This window comes from Trachurus trachurus (assembly GCF_905171665.1).
Source record: "Trachurus trachurus genome assembly, chromosome: 8".
NCBI classification, from domain to species: Eukaryota; Metazoa; Chordata; class Actinopteri; order Carangiformes; family Carangidae; genus Trachurus; species Trachurus trachurus.
The window spans coordinates 1,242,784-1,264,964 of NC_139905.1; the positions used below are offsets into that span (position 1 = coordinate 1,242,784).

Genomic DNA, 22,181 nt, shown 5'->3' on the forward strand with positions numbered 1-22,181 from the left:
CAACATGGCGCTGTCCAGGCCGCCATATTTGAGTCACAAAAACAACTCCCCAAAACCAATGGGTGACGTCACGGACGCTACGTCCATTCTTTTTACAGTCTATGGTGAGAGGAGAAAATAAGTAAAAAAAAAACAAAGATAAGACAGCCTTGTAACATTAACAATAATAATAGTTGCTACAATAACAGTAATAATAGTTAAACAAACAAACGACAAAAAAGAGAGAGAAATAAGTAAACGAGAGAGAGGAAGAAAGAAAACAACAACAACAAAGCTTCTTAGCTAATGCTCCTGTTCCTTGGTTATCTTCATTAACCATAGGTGGTGTGTAGCTGAGTCAGTATTTAGATTAATGTGTTTTTAAGTTGATATTATCTATGTGAACTTCAGCTAAAACTAAAACCCACTCCACATATGATTCAGACCAGTGGTAAATATGTTAACCAGCTAAACTGTTGTTGCTGCAGCAGTTTGGTTCAGAGAACGATGGTTCCTGGTTCCAGCTGTTGTTGCAGGTGGGGCGTTAATTAGCGGTGCACCCCCCAAAACGCGCCAAAACGTCGCTGCTGCTGGAAGAGCCGAGACACACGGTGAAACTCTCTCCGTTATTTGTAGATAATATGCTCTTAAAGTCCTTACTTACCATGAATATCACACACACACTGAGTGATGAGGTGGCGGCCATGTTTAAAGTGTGTGTGACTGTGTGTTGTTTTTCTTTGTTCACGGTGAGACGAGGATTTAACGATCTCATCTCATTAGCATACATGTGTTTGTGTTGTGGCTTTGTTCTGTGTGTTTAAAGTTCATCTGCTGTGGATCCAACTGAAACTGCCACTATACGATCTCATGTCTACAGAAATATCTGATTGATTAGTGAACATTCAGTTTGAAACTGGAAACTACAGCTGCATCTCAATAATTAAGCAATATCACACGAGAGGGAGTGCTGTATATCAGCACGGGTGTGATTCGGTTGTAGATAATCACACCGTGCTGATATACAGTACAACAGCACGACCTCGAGTGTGATATTGCTTTTATACAACAGTGCTACGAGCGCATTTTAGAACAGTAATAAACTACAAGAGATTATGATTTGTTTGTTTATTTAATCATTTATTTGGCTCCGCCAACAGAAATAGTTCTGCAGCTGGAAGGGAGACAAGGCTGTTGCCAGGCAACACATAAACATTTCATACTAGCTTGCTACTAGCTACAAGCTTCTCCACCGAGCTGCTTCCAGTGCTGGTTCTGGTTCTGAGCCCGTGTCTGATTAGCACCGCAGCAACAGGACCAGCATGAAGACATAGAGACGTTATCGATACCGTATTACATCTGTTTATCTGCTATGTAATCAATATAAACACAGTTGAAGCTAAGTAGCTGAGCTACGTGTTGACTACGTGTTGTTGGGACCGGTCGGAACTAACTGTTGTATAAATCAGAATATCATGGAAAAGTCAATTTACAGTAGTTCAAGTCAAATAACCACAACCAAGTATTGAGTGCATATAGATGGACTAACTTTTCACAAGGACAATATTTCTGTATTAAAAATGCTTCTTCTTAAAAAAATTGGTCTTTTGTAATATTATTTTTTTTTTAGAAACTGAATTTTATTTTCATCAATAATGGATCTATATAATGTGTTAGCTTCACTTTTTGAATTGAATTACTGACATAAATAAACTTTTCCATGATATTCTAATTTATTGAGATACACCTTTTAAAAATGAATGTGATTAATGAGATAAAACATTGTAGATGCAGCTAATGTGCTCCTACTGTTGTGTGCAGAATAAAATCCTGAGATGGTCTCCAACAACGTCCTGTTTCCTGTGAGGTGAGTGGTGCCAGTGGGTTGCAGTCTGCTACAGGTGAGTGTTGGTGTCTGTCAGCAGCTTCAGGTAGTTGCACCAGCTACATCACTCCTGTGTGCTGGCCTGGGCCTTGGATTTGTCACATCTGTAGACATTTTATTCTTCTTATGACTCATTTACACCAACACATTCATTATCTCCAAATAAAGTTCCAATCCAATGAACATACAGACACTATAAATCATATTACAGTGATATTTGTGCATAATCATCAACCTTATTTAACCAAGTTAACAAAGACCACATTCTTATCAGTGGCAACAGCCTGGTAATAAACTCTTCAGCTCATTAATTAACACTCCAGAACTTATGCATTAACTTTTCATAACTTAGGTTCAGTTGTTAACAACAATTTCACAACAAAACAAGTCATGGACCCACAACACACACACACACATCACACAAACTCCCACAGACAACACTGGAGACACAGCGTCACATTTTATCAACAAAAACAAACCTTTATTCATAGAGCACTTTTCATACAAAAGGAAGCAGCTCAAAGTGCTTTATGCAATAAAATAAACAGCAGTCAACATCCTCTGTCATTCAACATTCACAGTTACTCACACACACAAATGTTCTCCATGTAAACGTAGGCACATGCCCCACCACAATCCCTGCTCTAATTCTGCCCCCTAGTGTCCAAACAAGAGAACTCCTCCTACTGGAATCAGCTCTAGGTCAACAAACCATATCATACAGACATAAATATTCTTTCCTCCATAAATATGATGAAATGCAGTTACATTAATACATTATGAGTTAAATGTAAATAATTTATCTGCTCACACCATAGAACAGGTTTGTCTCTGTCATTTGTAGCCCAGAGCAATTAAACAGTTATGCATTCAGTGGAACTCATCATTTTAACTCATGTCTAAAAAACACACTTGACATAAATAGTTTCATATTTTACATAAAAGCACTTTAGATAAACACACTCATTTAAAAATGATCCCACACCCCTGGGCTTAGAGGTTCTGTGAGTGTTAAAGTTTGATTTCACAAAAACATGGGCATCACCAACCATCAACTGTCTGCACAAACATTTATAATAACAGCATGAGCACAGAAAAACAGCAACAGATCAAAGTAGGAGTTTGTTATGCGTTGTATGTAGCATAGTTAAGGTAAAAAACAAAAAAATCTTACATAGTTCCTCTTTAACCGTCTTCTCTGTCAGCGATACTGAAGGTTGTGAACAGCACCAACCCGCCCCAGCACCACGGCAACCGTCTCACCAACAGCTGCAGACACACAACATTTCCTGTGTCTCTCCCAACACATTCATTATCTCCAAATAAAGTTCAATCCAGTTAACATACAGACACTATCAACAAAAACAAACCTTTGTTCATAAAGCACTTTTCATACAAAAGGAAGCAGCTCAAAGTGCTTTATGCAATAAAATAAACAGCAGTCACAGCCGCTCTCATTCAACATTCACACACACAAATGTACAACATGTAGGCACTCACACTTCTCTAAAGTTGAACTAAGAAGTTTCAGTAATTCCTTTGGGGTTTGAGACAACACTCACCTGAAAAACACAGGAAAGAAACAGTGACACAGAGAGACGAGGCTGCTTGAACTGAGTCTTCCATGGTGATGAGGAAAACCCATCCAGACATGCCCCACCACAATCCCTGCTCTAATTCTGCCCCCTAGTGTCCAAACAAGAGAACTCCATCACCTCTAGGTCAACAAACCATATCATACACACATAAATATTCTTTCCTCCAAAAACATATGATGAAATGCAGTTATATTAATACATTATGAGTTAAATGTAAATAATTTATCTCCACAAATGTCCCACTCTGTCTTTATGAACCAGTTCTAGAGCTGCTTTGGCTCTAACATCCTGAACACACACTTCACACTGTGGGACAGGTTTGTCTCTGGTCATTTGTAGCCCACAGCAATTAAACAGTTATGCATTCACTTCAGTAGAGCTCGAATTTTAAATTCATGTTTAAAAATGCACTTGAAATAAATAGTTCCATATTTTACATAAATGCACTATAAACAAACACACACATTTAAAAATGATAAAGTGGGTCAAATAGCAGAGTCAAGTGGAGGTGCACGGTAGCCAGTGAAATGCTTCATCCACTTCCTGAGTGAAGAGCAGCTGGTCAGGTGAGGACAGGTGAGTTTTAATATGTAGTCAGCTGACTCATGTTTCCGTTAACCATGATGATAATTGTTGCCGTTGTAAACTGCGTCGGTCCATGCTAGTGCTAATACAATCCACTGCTGTGATGCTAATTACTTCAAGTTAAATCCTATTGGGTTAGCCTAACAGTGTTAATGGCTTTGAAGTGGTGAGTGAGAATATCTTAGTAAATACTGCTGAGCAGCAGACATTTTCTGACTACATGCTGTGTAAAAGAAACTGTTATTCAATGTGTTCTGAAATACTTTGTGTAAAGTACTGCAGCTGGCTGTGGGTTAACACGGGTTCATATCAAATATTTACTGTTAATGCTGGTATTTCTGTAGCTAATAAAAGTTAAATGATGTTCTGAAGATTCATAGTCTTTGTAATTTATTAGAGTTTAACCGTATATTTAAAGGTGCACCGGTGAGTTAATTTTTGAGATCTCCTTTATGTATTTGACCTGCAACTGAAATGTAGTAAAAATGTCAAATTGCTCACAACTTAGCATCAAGTAATTGTATCTTGACCTTGTCTCAGGTCCCAGAGTGAATACTTTTCAAAATGCCACCCTGCTGAGATGGTGGAGCCGACCTAGAGTGATCCAGAGATTTGTGAAGATTTCAACAGTTTCCAGAGAGAGAAGATGTTCCAGTACTGGATGACGAGCCAAGCCCAGAGAGATACTGAACCACTGGCTTTCAGCAAGGAGACAGCAAACTAGGTAACACTTATGTATTCCTCCTCTTTGTCAAGAATGGTTACACTTTACATTCATCATTTACTGTGTGTTGATGATGTAATACATTTTGTCTGAGGATTTTAAAGGTCGTGGAAAGTTCCCACCACCTTTGTTAACCTGGTCTGGTCCTGTGAAAGAGGATCCACCACAGACACAGGTAGGTGTACAACAAAAACAAGTCTTTATTATAGTGAGTCATTCATGAAGAAATACTTGTGACATCTGAAACTGCAACCAGCCCCACAGAGGGCCAGGCAGCTGCTGCACAACCCTGCAACACACAGCACCACAAATGAAGGAGAGATTTACACAGACACACTGCACACAATACTAAATGCACAGCAACCTTTACACTGCACACAGAGGGAACTCAGTGACAAAACACACATCAATACAGACCAGTCCACTCTGGAGGCAGCTCAGAACCACTTCTACCACAGAAACACAGAAACACCTGCCACAATCATATTTTACATATCAGTCGATATCGATATTTATCACAATATAACTCAAGTCACTATTTTTGTCAAGTCTAAATGTTCCCTCATACTCACAAGTGAGATTTGAAGATATCAGAAGGTTATTTCTGATTTAAATATTTATTTTCCATCAAAAATTGAACATGACAGATGTAATGATGAACATATATATATATATATATATATATATATATATATATATATATATATATATATATATATATACTATAGCCTATATATATAGAGAGAGATTATTTTGTGCAGATGCATTTTAATTTGATGTACCTGCGTTTCAATCCATGGTAAATCACTGTTAATAATTATTGTTAGGAATCATTAACATGTGCACGTGTGACAGCCTCTGCACATAGGATATAGGCCTATGAAAATATTTAAGATGGATGTTGCAACTTTATTTATTTTTTGGATCAAACAAGTAGCTTTACACAGACACACTGCACACAATACTAAATGCACAGCAACCTTTACACTGCACACAGAGGGAACTCAGTCACAAAACACACATACAGACCAGTCCACTCTGGAGGCAGCTCAAAACCACTTCTACCACAGAAACACAGAAACACCTGCCACAATCATTTTTTACATATCAGTCGATATCGATATATATCACAATATAACTCAAGTCACTATTTTTGTCAAGTCTAAATGTTCCCTCATACTCACAAGTGAGATTTGAAGATATCAGAAGGTTATTTCTGATTTAAATATTTATTTTCCGTCAAAAATTGAACATGACAGATGTAATGATGAACATATATATATATATATATATATATATATTATAGCCTATATATATAGAGAGAGATTATTTTGTGCAGATGCATTTTAATTTGATGTACCTGCGTTTCAAACCATGGTAAATCACTGTTAATAATTATTGTTAGGAATCATTAACATGTGCACATGTGACAGCCTCTGCACATAGGATATAGGTCTATGAAAATAATTATTATATGTAAGATGGATGTTGCAACTTTAGTTATTTTTTGGATCAAACAAGTAGCTTTACAAAGACACACTGCACACAATACTAAATGCACAGCAACCTTTACACTGCACACAGAGGGAACTCAGTCACAAAACACACATCAATACAGACCAGTCCACTCTGGAGGCAGCTCAAAACCACTTCAACCACAGAAACACCTGCCACAATCATTTTTTATATCAGTCGATATCGATATATATCACAATATAACTCAAGTCACTATTTTTGTCAAGTCTAAATGTTCCCTCTACTCTAGTAGTTTTTGAAAATTGAAAAAAAAAAGTCATGTAGAATGGAAATACTTTACATGTAAAAATTGTAAAAAAAAAAAAAAAAAAAACATTTGAAAACACAAGTGTCTCCTTGGTTTTGCGGTCAGTCGTCCGAGTTCTCCTTCATATTTTCTCTCGAGGCAACACTCATTCTCTCTCTCTTTCTCTCTTTTTTCTCCGGCGATGTCCCACTGCTGACGTGCACGGCTGCAGCAGCCCAAACATTACCACGTGTTGTCGTGTTGTGTCTTCCTGTGCTGTGTCAACCTAACCTGGCTGGCTCAGCGTTCAAGCCACTCACTTCTCCGTCGGTCCCTCGCTACCTAAAGGAGGTGTAGAGCCCCCCTCCTAACAGATGATGTGACACAGCTCCCCTATTTAACCGTCTTCTCTGCCGGTGACACTAAAAGTCGTGAACAGCACCGAGCCGCCACGGCACCACGGCCACCGTCTCACCAACAGCTGCAGACACACAACATTTCCTGTCTGTCTCCGACGCCGTCCAGCCTCCTCCTCCCCATCCACTGATACAGGTGAGTGTGATTACTTCTCATACCAGAGATGTTCAACTCTTTTTTTGCAAGTCCGAGTCAAGTCTCAAGTCTTTGAGGGGTGAGACTTCATCAAGTCTCAAATCTTTGGTCACGAGTCCAAGTCAAGTCTCAAGTCTCTAAAAAATAAAAGTCTCCTGTCTCTTCTGGTTGTAATGACCCTTCTATCATCTGCTGCTATCCAGTCTACTAAGGATACTGCACAGCTATATCTAAGCGATTCAAAGCATTTACTGTAGGTTATTATCACTCCTTTATCTATACAGTAGCCTATTGATTAGTTGTTTATTATATGATCACTTTAAACAGGATATTGCAATGCAATATGAAGAAAACGCAACCTCGAGTCCCCATCTCTGTCTCTTACAGATGAACATCATCAGTCATTCATTCTCCCAGAAAACTCTCCTGGAAGCTCACAGGGAGACAAAACACTCCCTCACTACACTGATATAGTCGGTTACTGAGTCGTGAATGTTGAGTTTTGTACCATCTTGTACCATCCGGAGGCAGCAGCAGCTTAAACAGAAAAGACGTGCTGCGGGTATGATGGGATGTAGCCTGCAAAGTCTGTCTTAGTGTTGCGTTGAGGCGCTGTTTACTGTCGTTGGAGCAAACCTCTGCATCTACTCTGTGCTCTGCAACTCCAGTGCACTGTCATAAGCCAAGTCCACTCAGTGTGTCTCTGCCTGGGAAGAGTCCTAGACATTCTTGAACTTTGAAACGTTGACGGTCAGGCTCTGTCGCTCATCTCAAACACATACTTGTTGCCGCTCGCACATCCTCGTCTTACCGCCGCTGTTTCCGTTCTTGGTGTGCGTTGCTTTTGCACTGGCTACACCACTGCTTGCATTGACAGGCTCTGACTTTGTCTCCTTTCCAGTCTTTACGTCTGAAGACCACGATGTCGGCACTCTCAGCTCTTCCAGTGACGGGTTTAATTTTCGGTTGCATTTGAACTTTAATTGTGTTGTCGTTGCTGCTCTGCGCATTTTTTTTCAGTGTCCTTGAACCTCCATCATGTTTAGAAAAACTGAATAATGTGGAAATGAGCTGCAATTCTTCATCACACCACAAGATGGAGCTGATTAATCAGAATGGATGACTTGCCTGTTTTCACCTGTGTGTGTGTGTGTGTGTGTGTGTGTGTGTGTGTGTGTGTGTGTGTGTGTGTGTGTGTGTGTGTGTGTGTGTGTGTGTGTGTGTGTGTGTGTGTGTGTGTGTTTTTTACAGATGTGTGTGCGGCCTCAGTTCGAGGGGGCGAGGTCAAGGCTCAGATCCCCTGCTCCTCTCAGAGCCTCAACACGCTGCAGCTCGACACCAACAGCACCGAGCACCGGGTGAGTCCCTGAACGCAGCACGGCCTCTGGTCCTGATCACAAACACCATCATTATTAATATTACTAATAATATTATTGTTATTATTAATATTATCAGGGCTGCAACTAACGGTTAGTTTTATTATTGATTAATCTGTCCATTATTTAAACAATTAATTGATTAGTTGTTTGGTCAATAAAATGTTAAAAAATGTTGAAAATATACATACAAACAAGAAAATGTCTTGTTTTGTCCACAAACCGAAGAGAAACTCAGTTTATTGTCATAAAGGAACAAAGAAACCAGAAATATTCACATTGAAGAAGCTGCAATCAGAGAATTTTGACTTTTTTTCTCAAGATAGTTGACGAGTATTTTAATAATCGATTATTGTTCGATTAATTGATTAATTGTTGCAGCTCTAAATATTATTATCGATCAGTCTGTTTCATGCTGTTTTGGACTCTGAGCTTAACGTGTGTGTGTGTGTGTGTGTGTGTGTGTGTGTGTGTGTGTGTGTGTGTGTGTGTGTGTGTGTGCAGGTGCTGACGGTCGGAGGCAGCAGCGACCACATCGACGTCTTCACTAACCTGTCGTACAGAGCGTTTTCACTCAGCTTCTGAACACACACACACATACACACACACTTTGTCATTTATGATAATAAAATATTTTTTTCATTTTGTAACTTGTTGGTCCAAAGTTATTTAAATAGACTTTATGAAGTTTCTTGTACCTGCACACACACCTGTATTGTTCTGAGGTCTCAGGATCTGGATATGTTTTCTCCAGACCAGTCCAGACCTCAGCTGCAGTGACATCTTTTTATTTTAACCACAAATGTCTCTGTGTCTCTGTCTCACTTTGGTTTCTGTGATGTAATCCTAAAGCTAAAGTTGGTAAATCATTGATCCATCACCACAGATTGAACTGGTTTGTAAATTCCAGCTGTAAAACTATGGAATTACTTTTGTATCAAATCAATCCAAACAAAACCTCTTCAACGTCAAACAGAAACAAGAGCTTGAGAAAGAATAAAACTGTATTTAAGAGAGAAAAAAACTCACTGAAGCAAAAAAAGCCTGTCATCTCAAAAGCAAAATGTATGACTTGAAAACCAATGACAAATCTATTGGTTCCTTTAATTCTTTAGATAAACGTGTTTTTGTTGCTTCATGTTGAGTAAACAGGGTTTTGCTCTTGCTGTTGTCACCTCTCTCTCCTCTGCTCCCTGAGAGGCCAGAGTCACATTAGAGCCAGAAAAACTACATATAAAATAATATACATCATTGATCATTATACAAAATAAACGGTGTTTACGAACATGGTGCGTACATTCATGTGTTAACTGTTGTCATAGCAACCTGAACCTCCATCATGTTTAGAAATACTGAATAATGTGGAAACGGAAATGAGCTGCAGTTCTTCACCACACCACAAGATGGAGCTGGTTAATCAGAATGGATGAAGGAGGAAACAGGAGGAGGAGGAGGAGGAGGAGGAGAGAGTGTGTAGAGGATCAGATGAGTCCAGAGACAGTGATGATCTCTGTCAGGTCCAGAACACACAGGGAGGATGGTGGACTGGACTCTGTGAGAGACAGTGGAGCTGCTCTCAGGTCAGTTCAGGACTGAAGGAGGGAGGAGGGGAGGTGTACCAGCTGAGAAGAGAAGCAGAGGACAGAGGTGATGGATCAGTGATCGTCTCTCTCTGCTCTGATTGGCTGACTGTTGTCTCTCTCTGCTCTGATTGGCTGACTGTTGTCTCTCTCTGCTCTGATTGGCTGACTGTTGTCCCTGTTATTGTCTCACTGACTTTAGTTCAATAGTGATGAAAGCAGCACAGACTGACTCCGCCCCCCTACTGACCTCACAGTCTCCAGTCTACAGTCTGGACTCTTCACTAGATCATCCAGATCCTTCACGTCTGAAGACTTCAGGTTGTTGTTTCTCAGGTCCAGTTCTCTCAGGTGGGAGGGGTTGGACTTCAGAGCTGAGACCAGAGAAGAACAGCTGATCCCTGACAAACTGCAGCGCTCCAATCTGAATAAAGAATAAAAGAAGATGAATTCATTGATAACTGATCAATAATCAGACGTGTCCTGATCAATAATCAATAGAGGGACTTTGTCCTTGTGTTCTTGTGGATCTTCATCATGTGGCCTTCTACACACATCATCCACATGTCAGCACAGATTCATCAGCTGCTGCTGACCTCAGCTCAGTCTGTCAATATACAATCAATATCTGATCAATACCTGTTGGACTCAACACTGACTACAACTCTCTGATTTAGAGATTCTGATTCTTTTAGACAGATTTATATTTGTACCATTTCATGTCACTAACTTTGTATTTTTATTCTTCTCTGTTATTATTATTATCAATAACTTTAACTTGGAAGAAGAGTTTTTTGTTTTTAGGACATGTCCTGCCCAAGATGCATTAAAATCTAAATATAGAAACACAGAAATAAATCTATTTCTATTTAATGTTGTCAGAAGAAAGTATATTTTTTATAAAGTCACTTTAATCCACTGTAGGTGGATCAGATACAACAGTTAGTGAACTGACCTCAGAGTCTCCAGTCTACAGTCTGGACTCTCCAGAAAACCACTCAGATCCTTCACTCCTGAATCCTGCAGGTTGTAGTTGAAGCCCAGGTCCAGTTGTCTCAGGTGGGAGGGGTTGGACTTCAGAGCTGAGACCAGAGAAGAACAGCTGATCTCTGACAACCTGCAGTTCCACAATCTGAATAAAGAATAAAAGCAGTGAGTTGAGGACAAAGCTCCTTGTTGACAGCGTTCAGTGTCTCATCATCTGTTCAGAGCTGAAGAGTCCAACAGCTGAAGCAACAGGAAGCAGGTTAAACAGTGACAGAGAGAAAACAGCTCATTAATATTCATGAGAAGCTGCTGCTGCTTCAACACAGACACAGTGACTCCGCCTCTTCACCTGTCAGCTCCACCTGTGGCTCCATCCATACAAACTCATGTTGTGCAGCCACATTTCTCAGAGACTCTGTCACTGAGCTCCTTCTCACTCCAACAGCTCATCTGCACTCATACAGTGTGCGTCATAGTGCGCGTGTGCGTAGCGATACGCCGCTTCAATGGCCGACAAACACGGCTCCAGAGTTCAGGGCTGTTTGACAGCAACATCAAGTTGTGACAATCTTCAGAACGACGTGGTCAGCTTTTCTCCGTGGGCGTTTTGAAAGTGTGTGAAGCAGGTTGTTAGTGGTGAGCCCGTCCACAGCAGCTCATCACTCAGCTTCTGTGCTGCTGCTCTGCTCTGCTAACACACTGACTGTGTTCAACAGCTCACACAAGCCCACGTTCAAGAAGCTCAGCTGTCACTTTGAGCTGCTTCTGACTCCTGCCCTCAGCCAAGCACTGAGTCAACACTCTGAGCCTGAGCCGCCACATGAAGCAACAACCTTCAGCCCATCTTGGTGAGCCTCCAAACAAACCAGCTGAGCCTCTGCAGCTGCTTCATGTCAGCAGCAACAAGACCAACACTAGCAGCTCTGCTCTCACCTGTCTCACCTTGATTCTCAGCATTCACAGTCATTGACAGGAAGTGGCTGCAGTGTGTGCCGTGCTCTCCACTTCCTGCTCACACTCCAGCCTCTCCCAGCCAGTTGAGCTACCAGGGAGCAGACTTTAGCTGCCAACAGCTCCCTACAGCCAGCCTCCACTGGAGCGCAGCTTTCCAGCCTCCTCTGCCTCTGCTGCCAGCTCTGTGGATCTCAGCTGCTTCCTCTCATGCTTCCTCCCATGGTTCTGTCAGCTCCACAACATCCACCAGCTGCTGTGTTTCTGACCACAACTCAACATCTGCTCTCAGATCAGTGCTGCACGTTGCTTCAACAACAAGTGTCTGAGTTGAAAACAACAGTTGTAGAAGCTGAGCTCGTTCTCTGCTGCGAATCACAAACACTACGACTGCTCTCACCTTCTTCTCTCTGGACTCATCTCAACTGTTTTCTCTCTTCAGCTTCTTGAGAAAAATCCTCACACACAAATCCTGACATGTATGAACCAATGAGAAGCTGAAGCTTCAAACAACTACAACAGCTCCAGTCAGTGAACTCACCCCAGAGTCTCCAGTCTACAGTTTGGACTCTCCAGTCCAGCACACAGAAGCTTCACTGATGAATCATCCAGGGGGTTCTCACTCAGGTCAAGGTGTGTCAGGTGGGAGGGGCTGGACTTCAGAGCTGAGGCAACGACTTCACAGTGAATCTCTGAGAGGTAACACTTAACAAGTCTGTGATTAGAGAAGAGTAAAATCAGACAATTTGTACTAAACACACACAACATGTCATAATGTGATCAACATGTGCTCTTCACATTCTGGTTCAGTTCATCTTCTCTCTTTGTGTTGGACATGAAACAATAATCCTCATCAGGGCTGGGCTGGAAAAACCCATTGTCAAATGACTGAGACTAAATGGTAAATGGTAAATGGTCTGTATTTATATAGCGCTTTTCTACCTGAACGATACCCAAAGCGCTTTACAGTACATCACATTCACCCATTCACACACACATTCACACACTGATGGCGGCAGCTGCCATGCAAGGCGCTAACCACGACCCATCAGGAGCAAGGTGGGTAAGGTGTCTTGCCCAGGGATACTACGGCAGCAACCGGGACAGAGCGGGATTCGAATCGCCAACCCTCTGATCATTGGACGACCTGCTCTACGACCTGAGCCACTGCCGACTAATGAGAATCATTTAACACTGTGTGTGTGTGTGTGTGTGTGTGTGTGTGTGTGTGTGTGTGTGTGTGTGTGTGTGTGTGTGTGTGTGTGTGTGTGTGTGTGTGTGTGTGTGTGTGTGTGTGAGATCACGTCTGGACTCACTCAGCCTTCCTGCAGTTCCTCACAGCTGGGATCAGTCTCCGTCGTCCCTGAGCTGATGTCTTGTACTTCTTCAGGTTCAACTCATCCAGAACCTGCTCTGACATCTGCAGCATGTAGGCCAGAGCTGAACACTGGATCTCAGAGAGTTCCTTCTCTGATCTGTTCTCTGACTCCAGGAACTGTTGGATCTCCTGATGAACTGACTGGTCCTTCATCTCCGTCAGACAGTGGAAGATGTTGATGCTTCTGTCAGGAGAGATTTCATCACAGTTCAGCTTCTTCAGGTTGTTGATGATTCTCTGGATGGTTCCTGGCCTGTTGTCTGTCTGACCCAGCAGACCTCCTAACAGCCTCTGGTTGGACTCCAGAGAGAGGCCATGAAGGAAGCGAACAAACAGGTCCAGGTGACCGTTTCTACTGCGGAGGGATTTCTGCATGGCTCTCTGCAGGAAGTCATCCAGGATTAAATCATCATGTTCTTCTCCCAGGAACTTCTTGAGGACCTTTCTGTTCCTGTTGGTGAAACAGTGGAACATGTAGACTGCAGCCAGAAACTCCTGAACACTCAGATGAACAAAGCAGTAGACTGTTTTCTGGAAGATCACACTCTCTCTTTTGAAGATCTCAGTACAGAGTCCTGAGTTCACCAAGGCCTCTGTGACATCCAGACCACACTGCTCCAGGTCTTCTTGGTAGAACATGATGTTTCCTTCCTCCAGCTGTTCAAACGCCAGCCTCCCCAGCTTCAGAAGAACTTCCCTGTCGGCCTCCGTCAGCTCCTGTGGACTCGTCTCATGTCCTTCACCGTACTTGTTCTTCTTCCTCTTTGTCTGGACCAGCAGGAAGTGTGAGAACAGGTCCGTCGTGGTCTTGGGCAGCTCTCCTCTCTGGTCTGTGGTCAACATGTGCTCCAGAACTGTAGCACTGATCCAGCAGAAGACTGGGACTTGACACATGATGTGGAGGCTCCTGGACGTCTGGATGTGTGAGATGATTCTTCTGGACAGATCTTCATCACTGGACCTCCTCCTGAAGTACTCCTCTATCTGGGCGTCAGTGAAGCCTCGGACCTCTGTTACCCTGTCAACACATGTAGGAGGGATCTGATTGGCTGCTGCAGGTCTGGAGGTGATCCAGACCAGAGCCGAGGGAAGCAGATTCCCCTGGATGAGGTTTGTCAGCAGCACGTTGACCGATGACGTCTGTGTGACATCAGACACAACCTCCCTGTTGTTGAAGTCCAGTGACAGTCGGCTTTCATCCAGGCCGTCAAAGATGAAGAGAAGTTTACAGACAGCCAGCTGCTCTGCTGTGACCTTCTGTAATGTTGGATGGAAAACATGGAGCAGCCTGAGAAGACTCAACCGCTGGTCTCTGATCAGGTTCAGCTCCCTGAACGAAAGCAGAACCAGCAGACTGACATCTTGGTTCTCCAAGCCCTCGGCCCAGTCCAGAGTGAACTTCTGCACCGAGAAGGTTTTTCCAACGCCAGCGACGCCGTTGGTCAGAACCACTCTGATGATGGGTCTCTGTTGGACAGGTGAGACCGTAGAGACTTCCTCTCTCTGTTGGACAGGTGAGACCGTAGAGACGTCCTCTCTCTGTTGGACAGGTGAGACTGTAGAGACGTCCTCTCTCTGTTTAAGATGCAAATGTTTAGAGAACTTGTGTCTCATTTTGACAAAAAAGTTGTTAAAGACTTTGTCTCTCTGTTGGACAGGTAAGTCTTTAAAGATGTCGTTGCACTTGATTGGAGTGTCATGGAGGGTCTTCTTCTTGGACGTTGTCTCCAGCTGTCTCACCTCATGTTGGGTATTAACCTCTTCACTCTGTCCCTCTGTGATGTAGAGCTCAGTGTAGATCCTGTTGAGGAGGGTTCCACTTCCTGTTCCCTCAGTTCCTTCAGTCACTCGTTCACATCTGCTCCTCAGACTGATCTTATATTGATCTAAAACCTCCTGCAGACCACGATCTGCTGAGAGAGAAGAGACTGAAGTCAGACTGAAGACAGAGAGTCTGACAATCTGACCAGATTATTTTCATCAGATCAAGGTTATTATCGTTAATGAAAACGAACGAAATGACGAAAACTAGAATTGAAAAATCATTTTCGTTAACTGAAATTAATAAAAACTATAATCACCAGCCACCAGATGCGCATTTCTCCATGCCGCGCCTCGGCCCCTCAGCGTTCATTTTTTATTGTTCAGGATGGTTATTGCAGAGGGGATGAAGAATTTTTTGTAGATGTTTTTCCTGGCCAGTGGAACCTTATGGCGTTTGCCTGATGGCAGCAGCTGGAAGCAGTGGTGGAGGGGGTGAGAAGAGTCTTCTGTGATCAGGGTGGCCTTCCTGATCACAGACCGACTGTACAGTTCTGAGAGGGGGGTTTGTGGTGCTCCAATGATTTTGCTGGCCTGGTTAACTGTGCGGGAAAGTTTGGTCTTGTGTTTGGATGAGAGGAGGCTGTACCAGAAAGAGATGTTGAAGGTGAGTAGGGATTCAATGAGGGACTGGTAGACCAGAGTTAAAACATGTGTGCTGACGTTGAAAGTCCTTAATTTCCTCAGCAGGTAGAGGCGCTGTTGTGATTTTTTAAAAATGGTGTCTGCATGCTGAGAGAAGGAGAGGCAGTTGTCCAGGTCAGTTCCAAGGTATTTAAAAGACTCAACCTGCTCCACCAGCTGACCCTGGATGCTGAGTGGTTTAAAAAGAGCGGTTGCTGACTCCCTTCTGCCCCCACAGCACAGCTCTTTGGTCTTCTGGACATTTAGCTCAAGACAAAGCTGGTTAAAAGTCTGTGCCAGGTTTTCAACAGCCTGCTGATACCGGTCCAGAGCAGTGGTGTCGGTCAGGTGAGCCACCAGGGCCATGTCATCTGCATATTTAAAAAGGCTGATCCCCTCGCTGTTACAGGTGATGTTGTTTGTGTACACAGAGAAGAGAACGGGAGATAAAACACAACCCTGGGGAACACCTGTGTTTAAAATCAGCTTCTTTGATTTAAAACCATTTAAAAGCACTTGTTGTGGCCTGTCATTTAAAAAATTCTTAATCCATAAAACCAGTGTGGGATGAACTTGGAGATCTAAAAGAGCATACAGCAGGGTGTCTATGTGCACAGTGTTAAAAGCAGAGGAGAAGTCCATAAATAAGATCCTGGTGTGAGGGTGTGGAGAGTCCAGATGTTTAGTGACAGTATTCAGCAATGTGAGACTTGCGTCCTCGACACCCCTTTTTGCCCTGTAGGCAAACTGAAAAGGATCCATTTTGTGTGACAGCATTTTGGCCAGGAGGTCACACAGGACTCTCTCCATGCACTTGCACAACACGGAGGTCAGGGCCACTGGTCTGTAGTCTTTCAGCTCCTTAGCTGGTGTTTTTTTGGGAATGGGAATTATGGTGGATTCCTTCCAATTATTGGGGACGTTTCCCGAATCCAAAAGGCACTGAAACAGTCTTGTGACCACTCCACCTAGCTGAGCGGAGCAGTCCTTAAGTACCCTGCCTCTGAGCTTGTCAGGGCCAGAGGCTTTATGTGGTTTGACCCGGCGAAGGATGGAGGTTACCTGCTGCTCGTTGATGGTGATGGCTGGGTGGGGGGAGATGGTGGTTGAGCAGTCAAAGTCGGATGGAGAGTTGTTGTTGAACCGGGCGAAGAAGATGTTGAGTTGTTCTGCAAAGGGGGCGGGGTCCGGACGGCTGGCCACTACGGGTTTGGCAACTCTGTCCATCATAATGTTTAGACCCTGCCATGCTTCCCTTGCATTGCCAGATGTTAATTTTTGCTCCACCTTGTTCTTGTAGCTGATTTTTGAAAGCCTAGCCATCCTTCTGAACTCTTTCTCCAACTCCCTCACTCTGAGTGTGTCCCCTTGCAGGAATGCTGCTTTCTTTTGGACTAGGCAGATTTTCATGTCCCTTGTAACCCATTTTTTATTATTTGGGTGAATAGTTATCTGTTTAGTCTGTGTCACTGTGTCCTCACAAAATGAAAAGTAGGAGGTTAACACATCAGTAAGCATGTTGAGATCATTGCCACAGGTATCAAAAAACAAATCCCAGTCTGTCAATTCAAAGCAGCCTTTCAGTGCTTCAGTTGTTTCATCATTCTAGACTCTTATTGTTTTTGTGATGGTTTCACCTGTCTTTAGCTTTGATCTGTATGTGGGAAGCAATAAAATAACATTATGGTCAGAACGGCCAGGTGGGGGTCGTGGTTTTGAGATATATGCACCAGGAATGTTGCCATAGCACATATCCAGTATACTCTGTTTTCTGGTGGGGGTCGTAACATACTGCTCTAGATCTGGCAGATGTGTGGTGACGTCACACCGGTTGAAATCCCCCAGTAGAAATACAGGCTGTTCTCCAGTTTGGTTGACTGCTCTGTTGTAGTAGTCAGATAAATGTTCAGCAGCAAGGTTAAAATCAGGGCCTGGAACATATGCTAAAATGACAGTGATCTGGGAAAATTCTCGTGGTAAATAGTGTGGTCTGAACGACACAGTCATCAGTTCATAGTGTTTGCAGCAGACAGTCTCTCTCACTGTGACGTTTGTTGCCCAGCTGTTACTGACAGCCATACAGAGCCCGCCCCCAATTGACTTCCGTGTTCTCGCTGCATCTCTGTCAAAGCGGATGATTTTAAAACTATCCAGACAGAACTCTGTATCCTCCGTCAGCCATGTCTCCGTGAAACAGAAGAGACTAGTTTGCCGGTAGTCCTGGTCAAACTGGATGAGTGTGGAGAGCTCCTCCGTCTTATTCCGCAGCGATCTTATGTTTGACAGCGTTATTGCAGGTAAAGGTAGACGGCTCCCTCTCCTCCTCACCCTGTTCCGTATCCCTCCTCTTGACCCCCTTTTCCTCCGTATCCGTCTCCTTTTGTGTGCCCAGCTCCAGCAGGTATTCCCGCGAATAGGCGAGCCTCTCTGGGCTGACTGCGAACGGCGATCGATGAAGTCCGTTTACATGCCTTGGACCGGTGATCAAAAGCCAGAGACAGGCCAGGGAAAAAACTGTTGCTATTAACATGATGCCCTCCAAAAGACGTACAAAAACAAGCAGTAGAAGTACCGAAAAGACACACTTCCCACACACACACATGGAGCCTGTCAGGAGTCGCTCACTCACGTAGCGCCCCCTATGTGTGTGTAGCCTGTGTGAATGTACGTGTTAATCTCTCTCGCGCTCATGAATAAACACACGAGCCTGGCACAGAGGTGCGCGCTCTGGCGCATCTGGCACAATCAGTTAATGGCACCGAAAGGAAACTGGCTCCGCTTCGCGGCTATTCCGCGTCTGACGTCAATGTTAAGCACACGTTGTTATTGATATTGTAGCGCCCGACCCGACGTAACTACAACAACATAACACAAACTTATCTGACAGCTCTCACTTCTTCCTCTGCTCCTCCTCACTCACTCACCTACACACACACACAGCTGTCTTCCTCACATTCACCCCGGCCCCTCAGCTTCTCATCCAACCATACCCCTGTACCCCCATACACATTCACAGTCAGTCAGAAATCACAGAACTTAAACATCATAACAAGAACATTACTGCAGGGTCCCGACAATATTATCAGCTGTGCGGTAGGCTCCTGAGTCCCATTGTTACGTGGCATGATATGCGCAGCAGTGTTTGTAGAGCCCGGTTCAGGTGTGCTGTGTTCACTTTATGCTACTGTGGCAAGGTGAAGAGGGCCCGGGCGGGGATTGAACCCACACCTCCCGGGTAAGAGTCATGCACGCTTGCCAGTCACCCAAAGGGACATCCCCTTGGCCAAGTAGCCAGGGCACATGATTAATTGGAGGCATAGTGACAGGACCACCACTGTCACATCTCTCCCCCTCTTTTCACAAGCACGTCTTCATGCCACACATTAGGAATCCATGGACCCACCACTAGTGCTACATGGATCCTGCCAACAACGCCAGAATGTGGCAAGGTGAAGAGGGCCCAGGCGGGGATTGAACCCACACCTCCCAGGTAAGAGTCACACGCGCTTGCCAGTCACCCAAAGGGACATCCCCTTGGCCAAGTAGCCAGGGCACATGATCAGTTGGAGGCATAGTGACAGGACCACCACTGTCACACTACTTTGTGTTAAATACAATGCAACATGCGGGGTAGGCTACTGTAAGCCTATTGTTACTTTACTGTACTGGTATGTAAAAAAAACTTCAGTAACTGAACACATTTGTTAAATGGTATCTTTTGAGTTTTATTACACAATACTTGCTCTGATCTTTTTGAATCCTTCAACTAACAAATAACCCCAAGTATGAAAAAACTAGAACTAATACTAAAACTAATAAAAACTGAACTAAAACCAAGCGTTTAGAAAAAAATTTAAACTAACTAAAACTAGCAAACCCGCTCTAAAAACTAATTAAAACTAACTGAATTAGAGAAAAAGAAGTCAAAACTAAATAAAACTAAACTATAATTAAAAATCCAAAACTATTATAACCTTGCATCAGATACAGAAAAACTCCAGACAACAAAGGGAAGGTTTGAATCATCATCTTAAATGTCAGTGCTGTGTGATGGAACAATGACTCTGGAGAAAACAACAAATGACCACATCAGCAGACAGATGTTCAGTCTCACTTTGTCCACAGCTGCTCTGATTGGCTGTCTGCAGCTCACCTCTGGTTCTGGGTCTTTGTCCATGATCCTTCAGGACGTCAGAGACACCACTCCTCTTCTCTCTGTCCAGACTAAATTATATAAAACATGAAAACAAAAACACTTAGTACTCTGACAATTACATTAAATCATAAAAACGTTGATGAGGACAAATACAGATTAACACTGATGTGTCTTTTCTTCAAGAGAAGAGAAAGAAGAGAGAGGACTGAGGACAAACATGGATGCTGCCTCACTGATCTGAGACCAGCTGGTGTCTGTAAAGTATTTGGAGTAGACTAAGTTACTATTACATTTACTCTACTTTAACCATGACTCATCATCTCAGAGCTCAGGAGGTTTTTCTGTTTGTGTTTCACTGCAGGAGGTGGGTGGGTGAGGGAGGGGGAGGGGGGGGGTGACGACACTTTTGGAGGTGATCAAACTGGTTGTGAACCTTCAGAGTCTGATGGATCTGGTTCCTGGTTTCTCTCTGTTTCCTTCACATGAGTCTAATGACTGAATCATCTTCAGCTCCATTTACAGTAGAAACCGTCTCTTACTGTGACTTTGAACGTCCAGGTCCAGGTCCGGGTCTGAAGTTTAGAGGATGATCATTGGACTGGTCACTCTTTACAGACCAGCTGGTGGATCCAGGTCCAGGTCTGAAGTTTAGAGGATCTCCTTTGGACCGGTCACTCTTCAGAGACAGACAGGTGGGTCCTGGAGACTCTGGTCCGTCCTCCTCTTCCTCCACATTAACACTCATCTTCAGGACTTCAGTCGGTCTGAGAGGAAAACCAGAAACACTGAACAACATGTTAGCTTCAGATTCAGCAGTTAAGGGGAAAGTTATGGAGAAATTAAATTCAACAGCTGAGCTCAGAATCCTCTGTTTCTCTATCGTCTCGAAACAATCTCTCCACTCAGTTACATATTCCATATGTACGGGATATGACCCCCGCTGCTTGTCAGGGCACGTGGATATTTCTTTAAGCCACACTGGCTTGCCCGGCCACGCCCTATTGCGTAGCTATAAAGCGCCTGCGCTGGCGTGTAATCACTAATTGTTTGATCTCCACTTGTACGTCAGGGTGCTGTGTCTCACAGTCCAAGTTCAGAGAGAAGCAATATAGTTGTTGAATCCGCTTACCTGTTGTAAGTCGGGGCGTCTGTCTTTGGCAGCCTCCCTGAATTACTGTATCTTGGAGCTCTTTCTGTCTGTCTTTTTGTCAAAACGCCATCCTGTCTGGTCGAGCCGGAGGTCCTCTGGCTCCCAGCGGCGGTGGCTGTGTTCCTCCCAGCCTATTGCTCGCGGTTCGTGAGCTGACGCGCTCGGTGGTTGAGTATGGACTGGGTCGGCAGTGTCTCCCATCGGCGTATTGCTTGCGGCTCGTCAGCTGACGCGCCTGGTGGATTCACGGCGAGCATCGTCTGAGCCGGAGCTCTTTGGCTCCCGGCCTCAGCACTGTTTCTTCACCGGCGTATTGCTCGCGGCTCGCGGCTCGCGGGCTGACGCACTCGGTGGCGAACATCTGTCTCCGTTCTCCAACAGTTCAAGCACTCTCACCCCATCATAAGCGTACGGTTCCCACAGCGGCCGAGTACACTCACAAAAGCAAAAAAAAAAAAAAGTAAAGTTAGCTGCGGTGCTACAGGCTACCAGGAAGTGCGGTACTTCTTGTTTCCGGTCCTGGGCAGTATGGCACGCCAGAAGGGCTATTGCTGTGTGGGCTGTGGGGTGGCCATGCCCCTAGAGGATGAGCATGATAGTTGTGTGCTATGTTTGGGGCATGAGCATGCCTTGGCCTCAAGGGAGAAGCCTCAGTCGTGTATGGACTGTTTTATTCTGCCTGCACATACTAGGGAGGCTCGGTGTTGTTTCTTTGCCTCAAAGCGCTCGGGCCCTCAGGTTTCTGAGGGGCCGAGGCGGAAAACTGGCAGAACGGCTGCAGCTTCGGAGGAGAGGGGGGAGTCTTCAGGTGTCTGGCAGACTCCACTGCTCCCCCTTTGGCCCATGGTGATCCGGCCTCCACTCAGTTCTTTCCTGCCCCCGTCTTCAGGGTTGGACAGGGAGGAAGAGGCAGAGGAGGAGGTGGATATAGAAACGGTCGCCTCCTCCTATGACAACGACCTCTCTTGTGCGCAGCAAACTGTGGGCGAAGCCACAAGGGGGGAGTTAGCTCACCGCTTTGAGGCGGTAATGAACAGGGTCGCGAGAGCTCTGGGTGTTTCCCTCCCGGTGAA

The 22,181-nt window shown here is 44.2% G+C and overlaps 1 protein-coding gene across 1 annotated transcript in view; it reads right to left on the reverse strand.

Moving 5' to 3' along the window:
* LOC310989771 (NLR family CARD domain-containing protein 3-like) overlaps positions 1-21,309 on the reverse strand; it is a gene marked incomplete at both ends in the record, with an annotated part of 65,370 nt that extends 44,061 nt beyond the window's left edge. The window contains 7 exons of the mRNA XM_083976919.1: positions 10,997-11,173; positions 12,521-12,694; positions 13,296-14,824; positions 15,005-15,270; positions 19,956-20,026; positions 20,498-20,722; positions 21,134-21,309. Coding sequence (XP_083833045.1) covers positions 10,997-11,173; positions 12,521-12,694; positions 13,296-14,824; positions 15,005-15,270; positions 19,956-20,026; positions 20,498-20,722; positions 21,134-21,309 — 2,618 coding nt within the window. The remainder of the gene's footprint in view (positions 1-10,996; positions 11,174-12,520; positions 12,695-13,295; positions 14,825-15,004; positions 15,271-19,955; positions 20,027-20,497; positions 20,723-21,133) is intronic.
* Between the last annotated feature and the right edge of the window lie 872 nt (positions 21,310-22,181).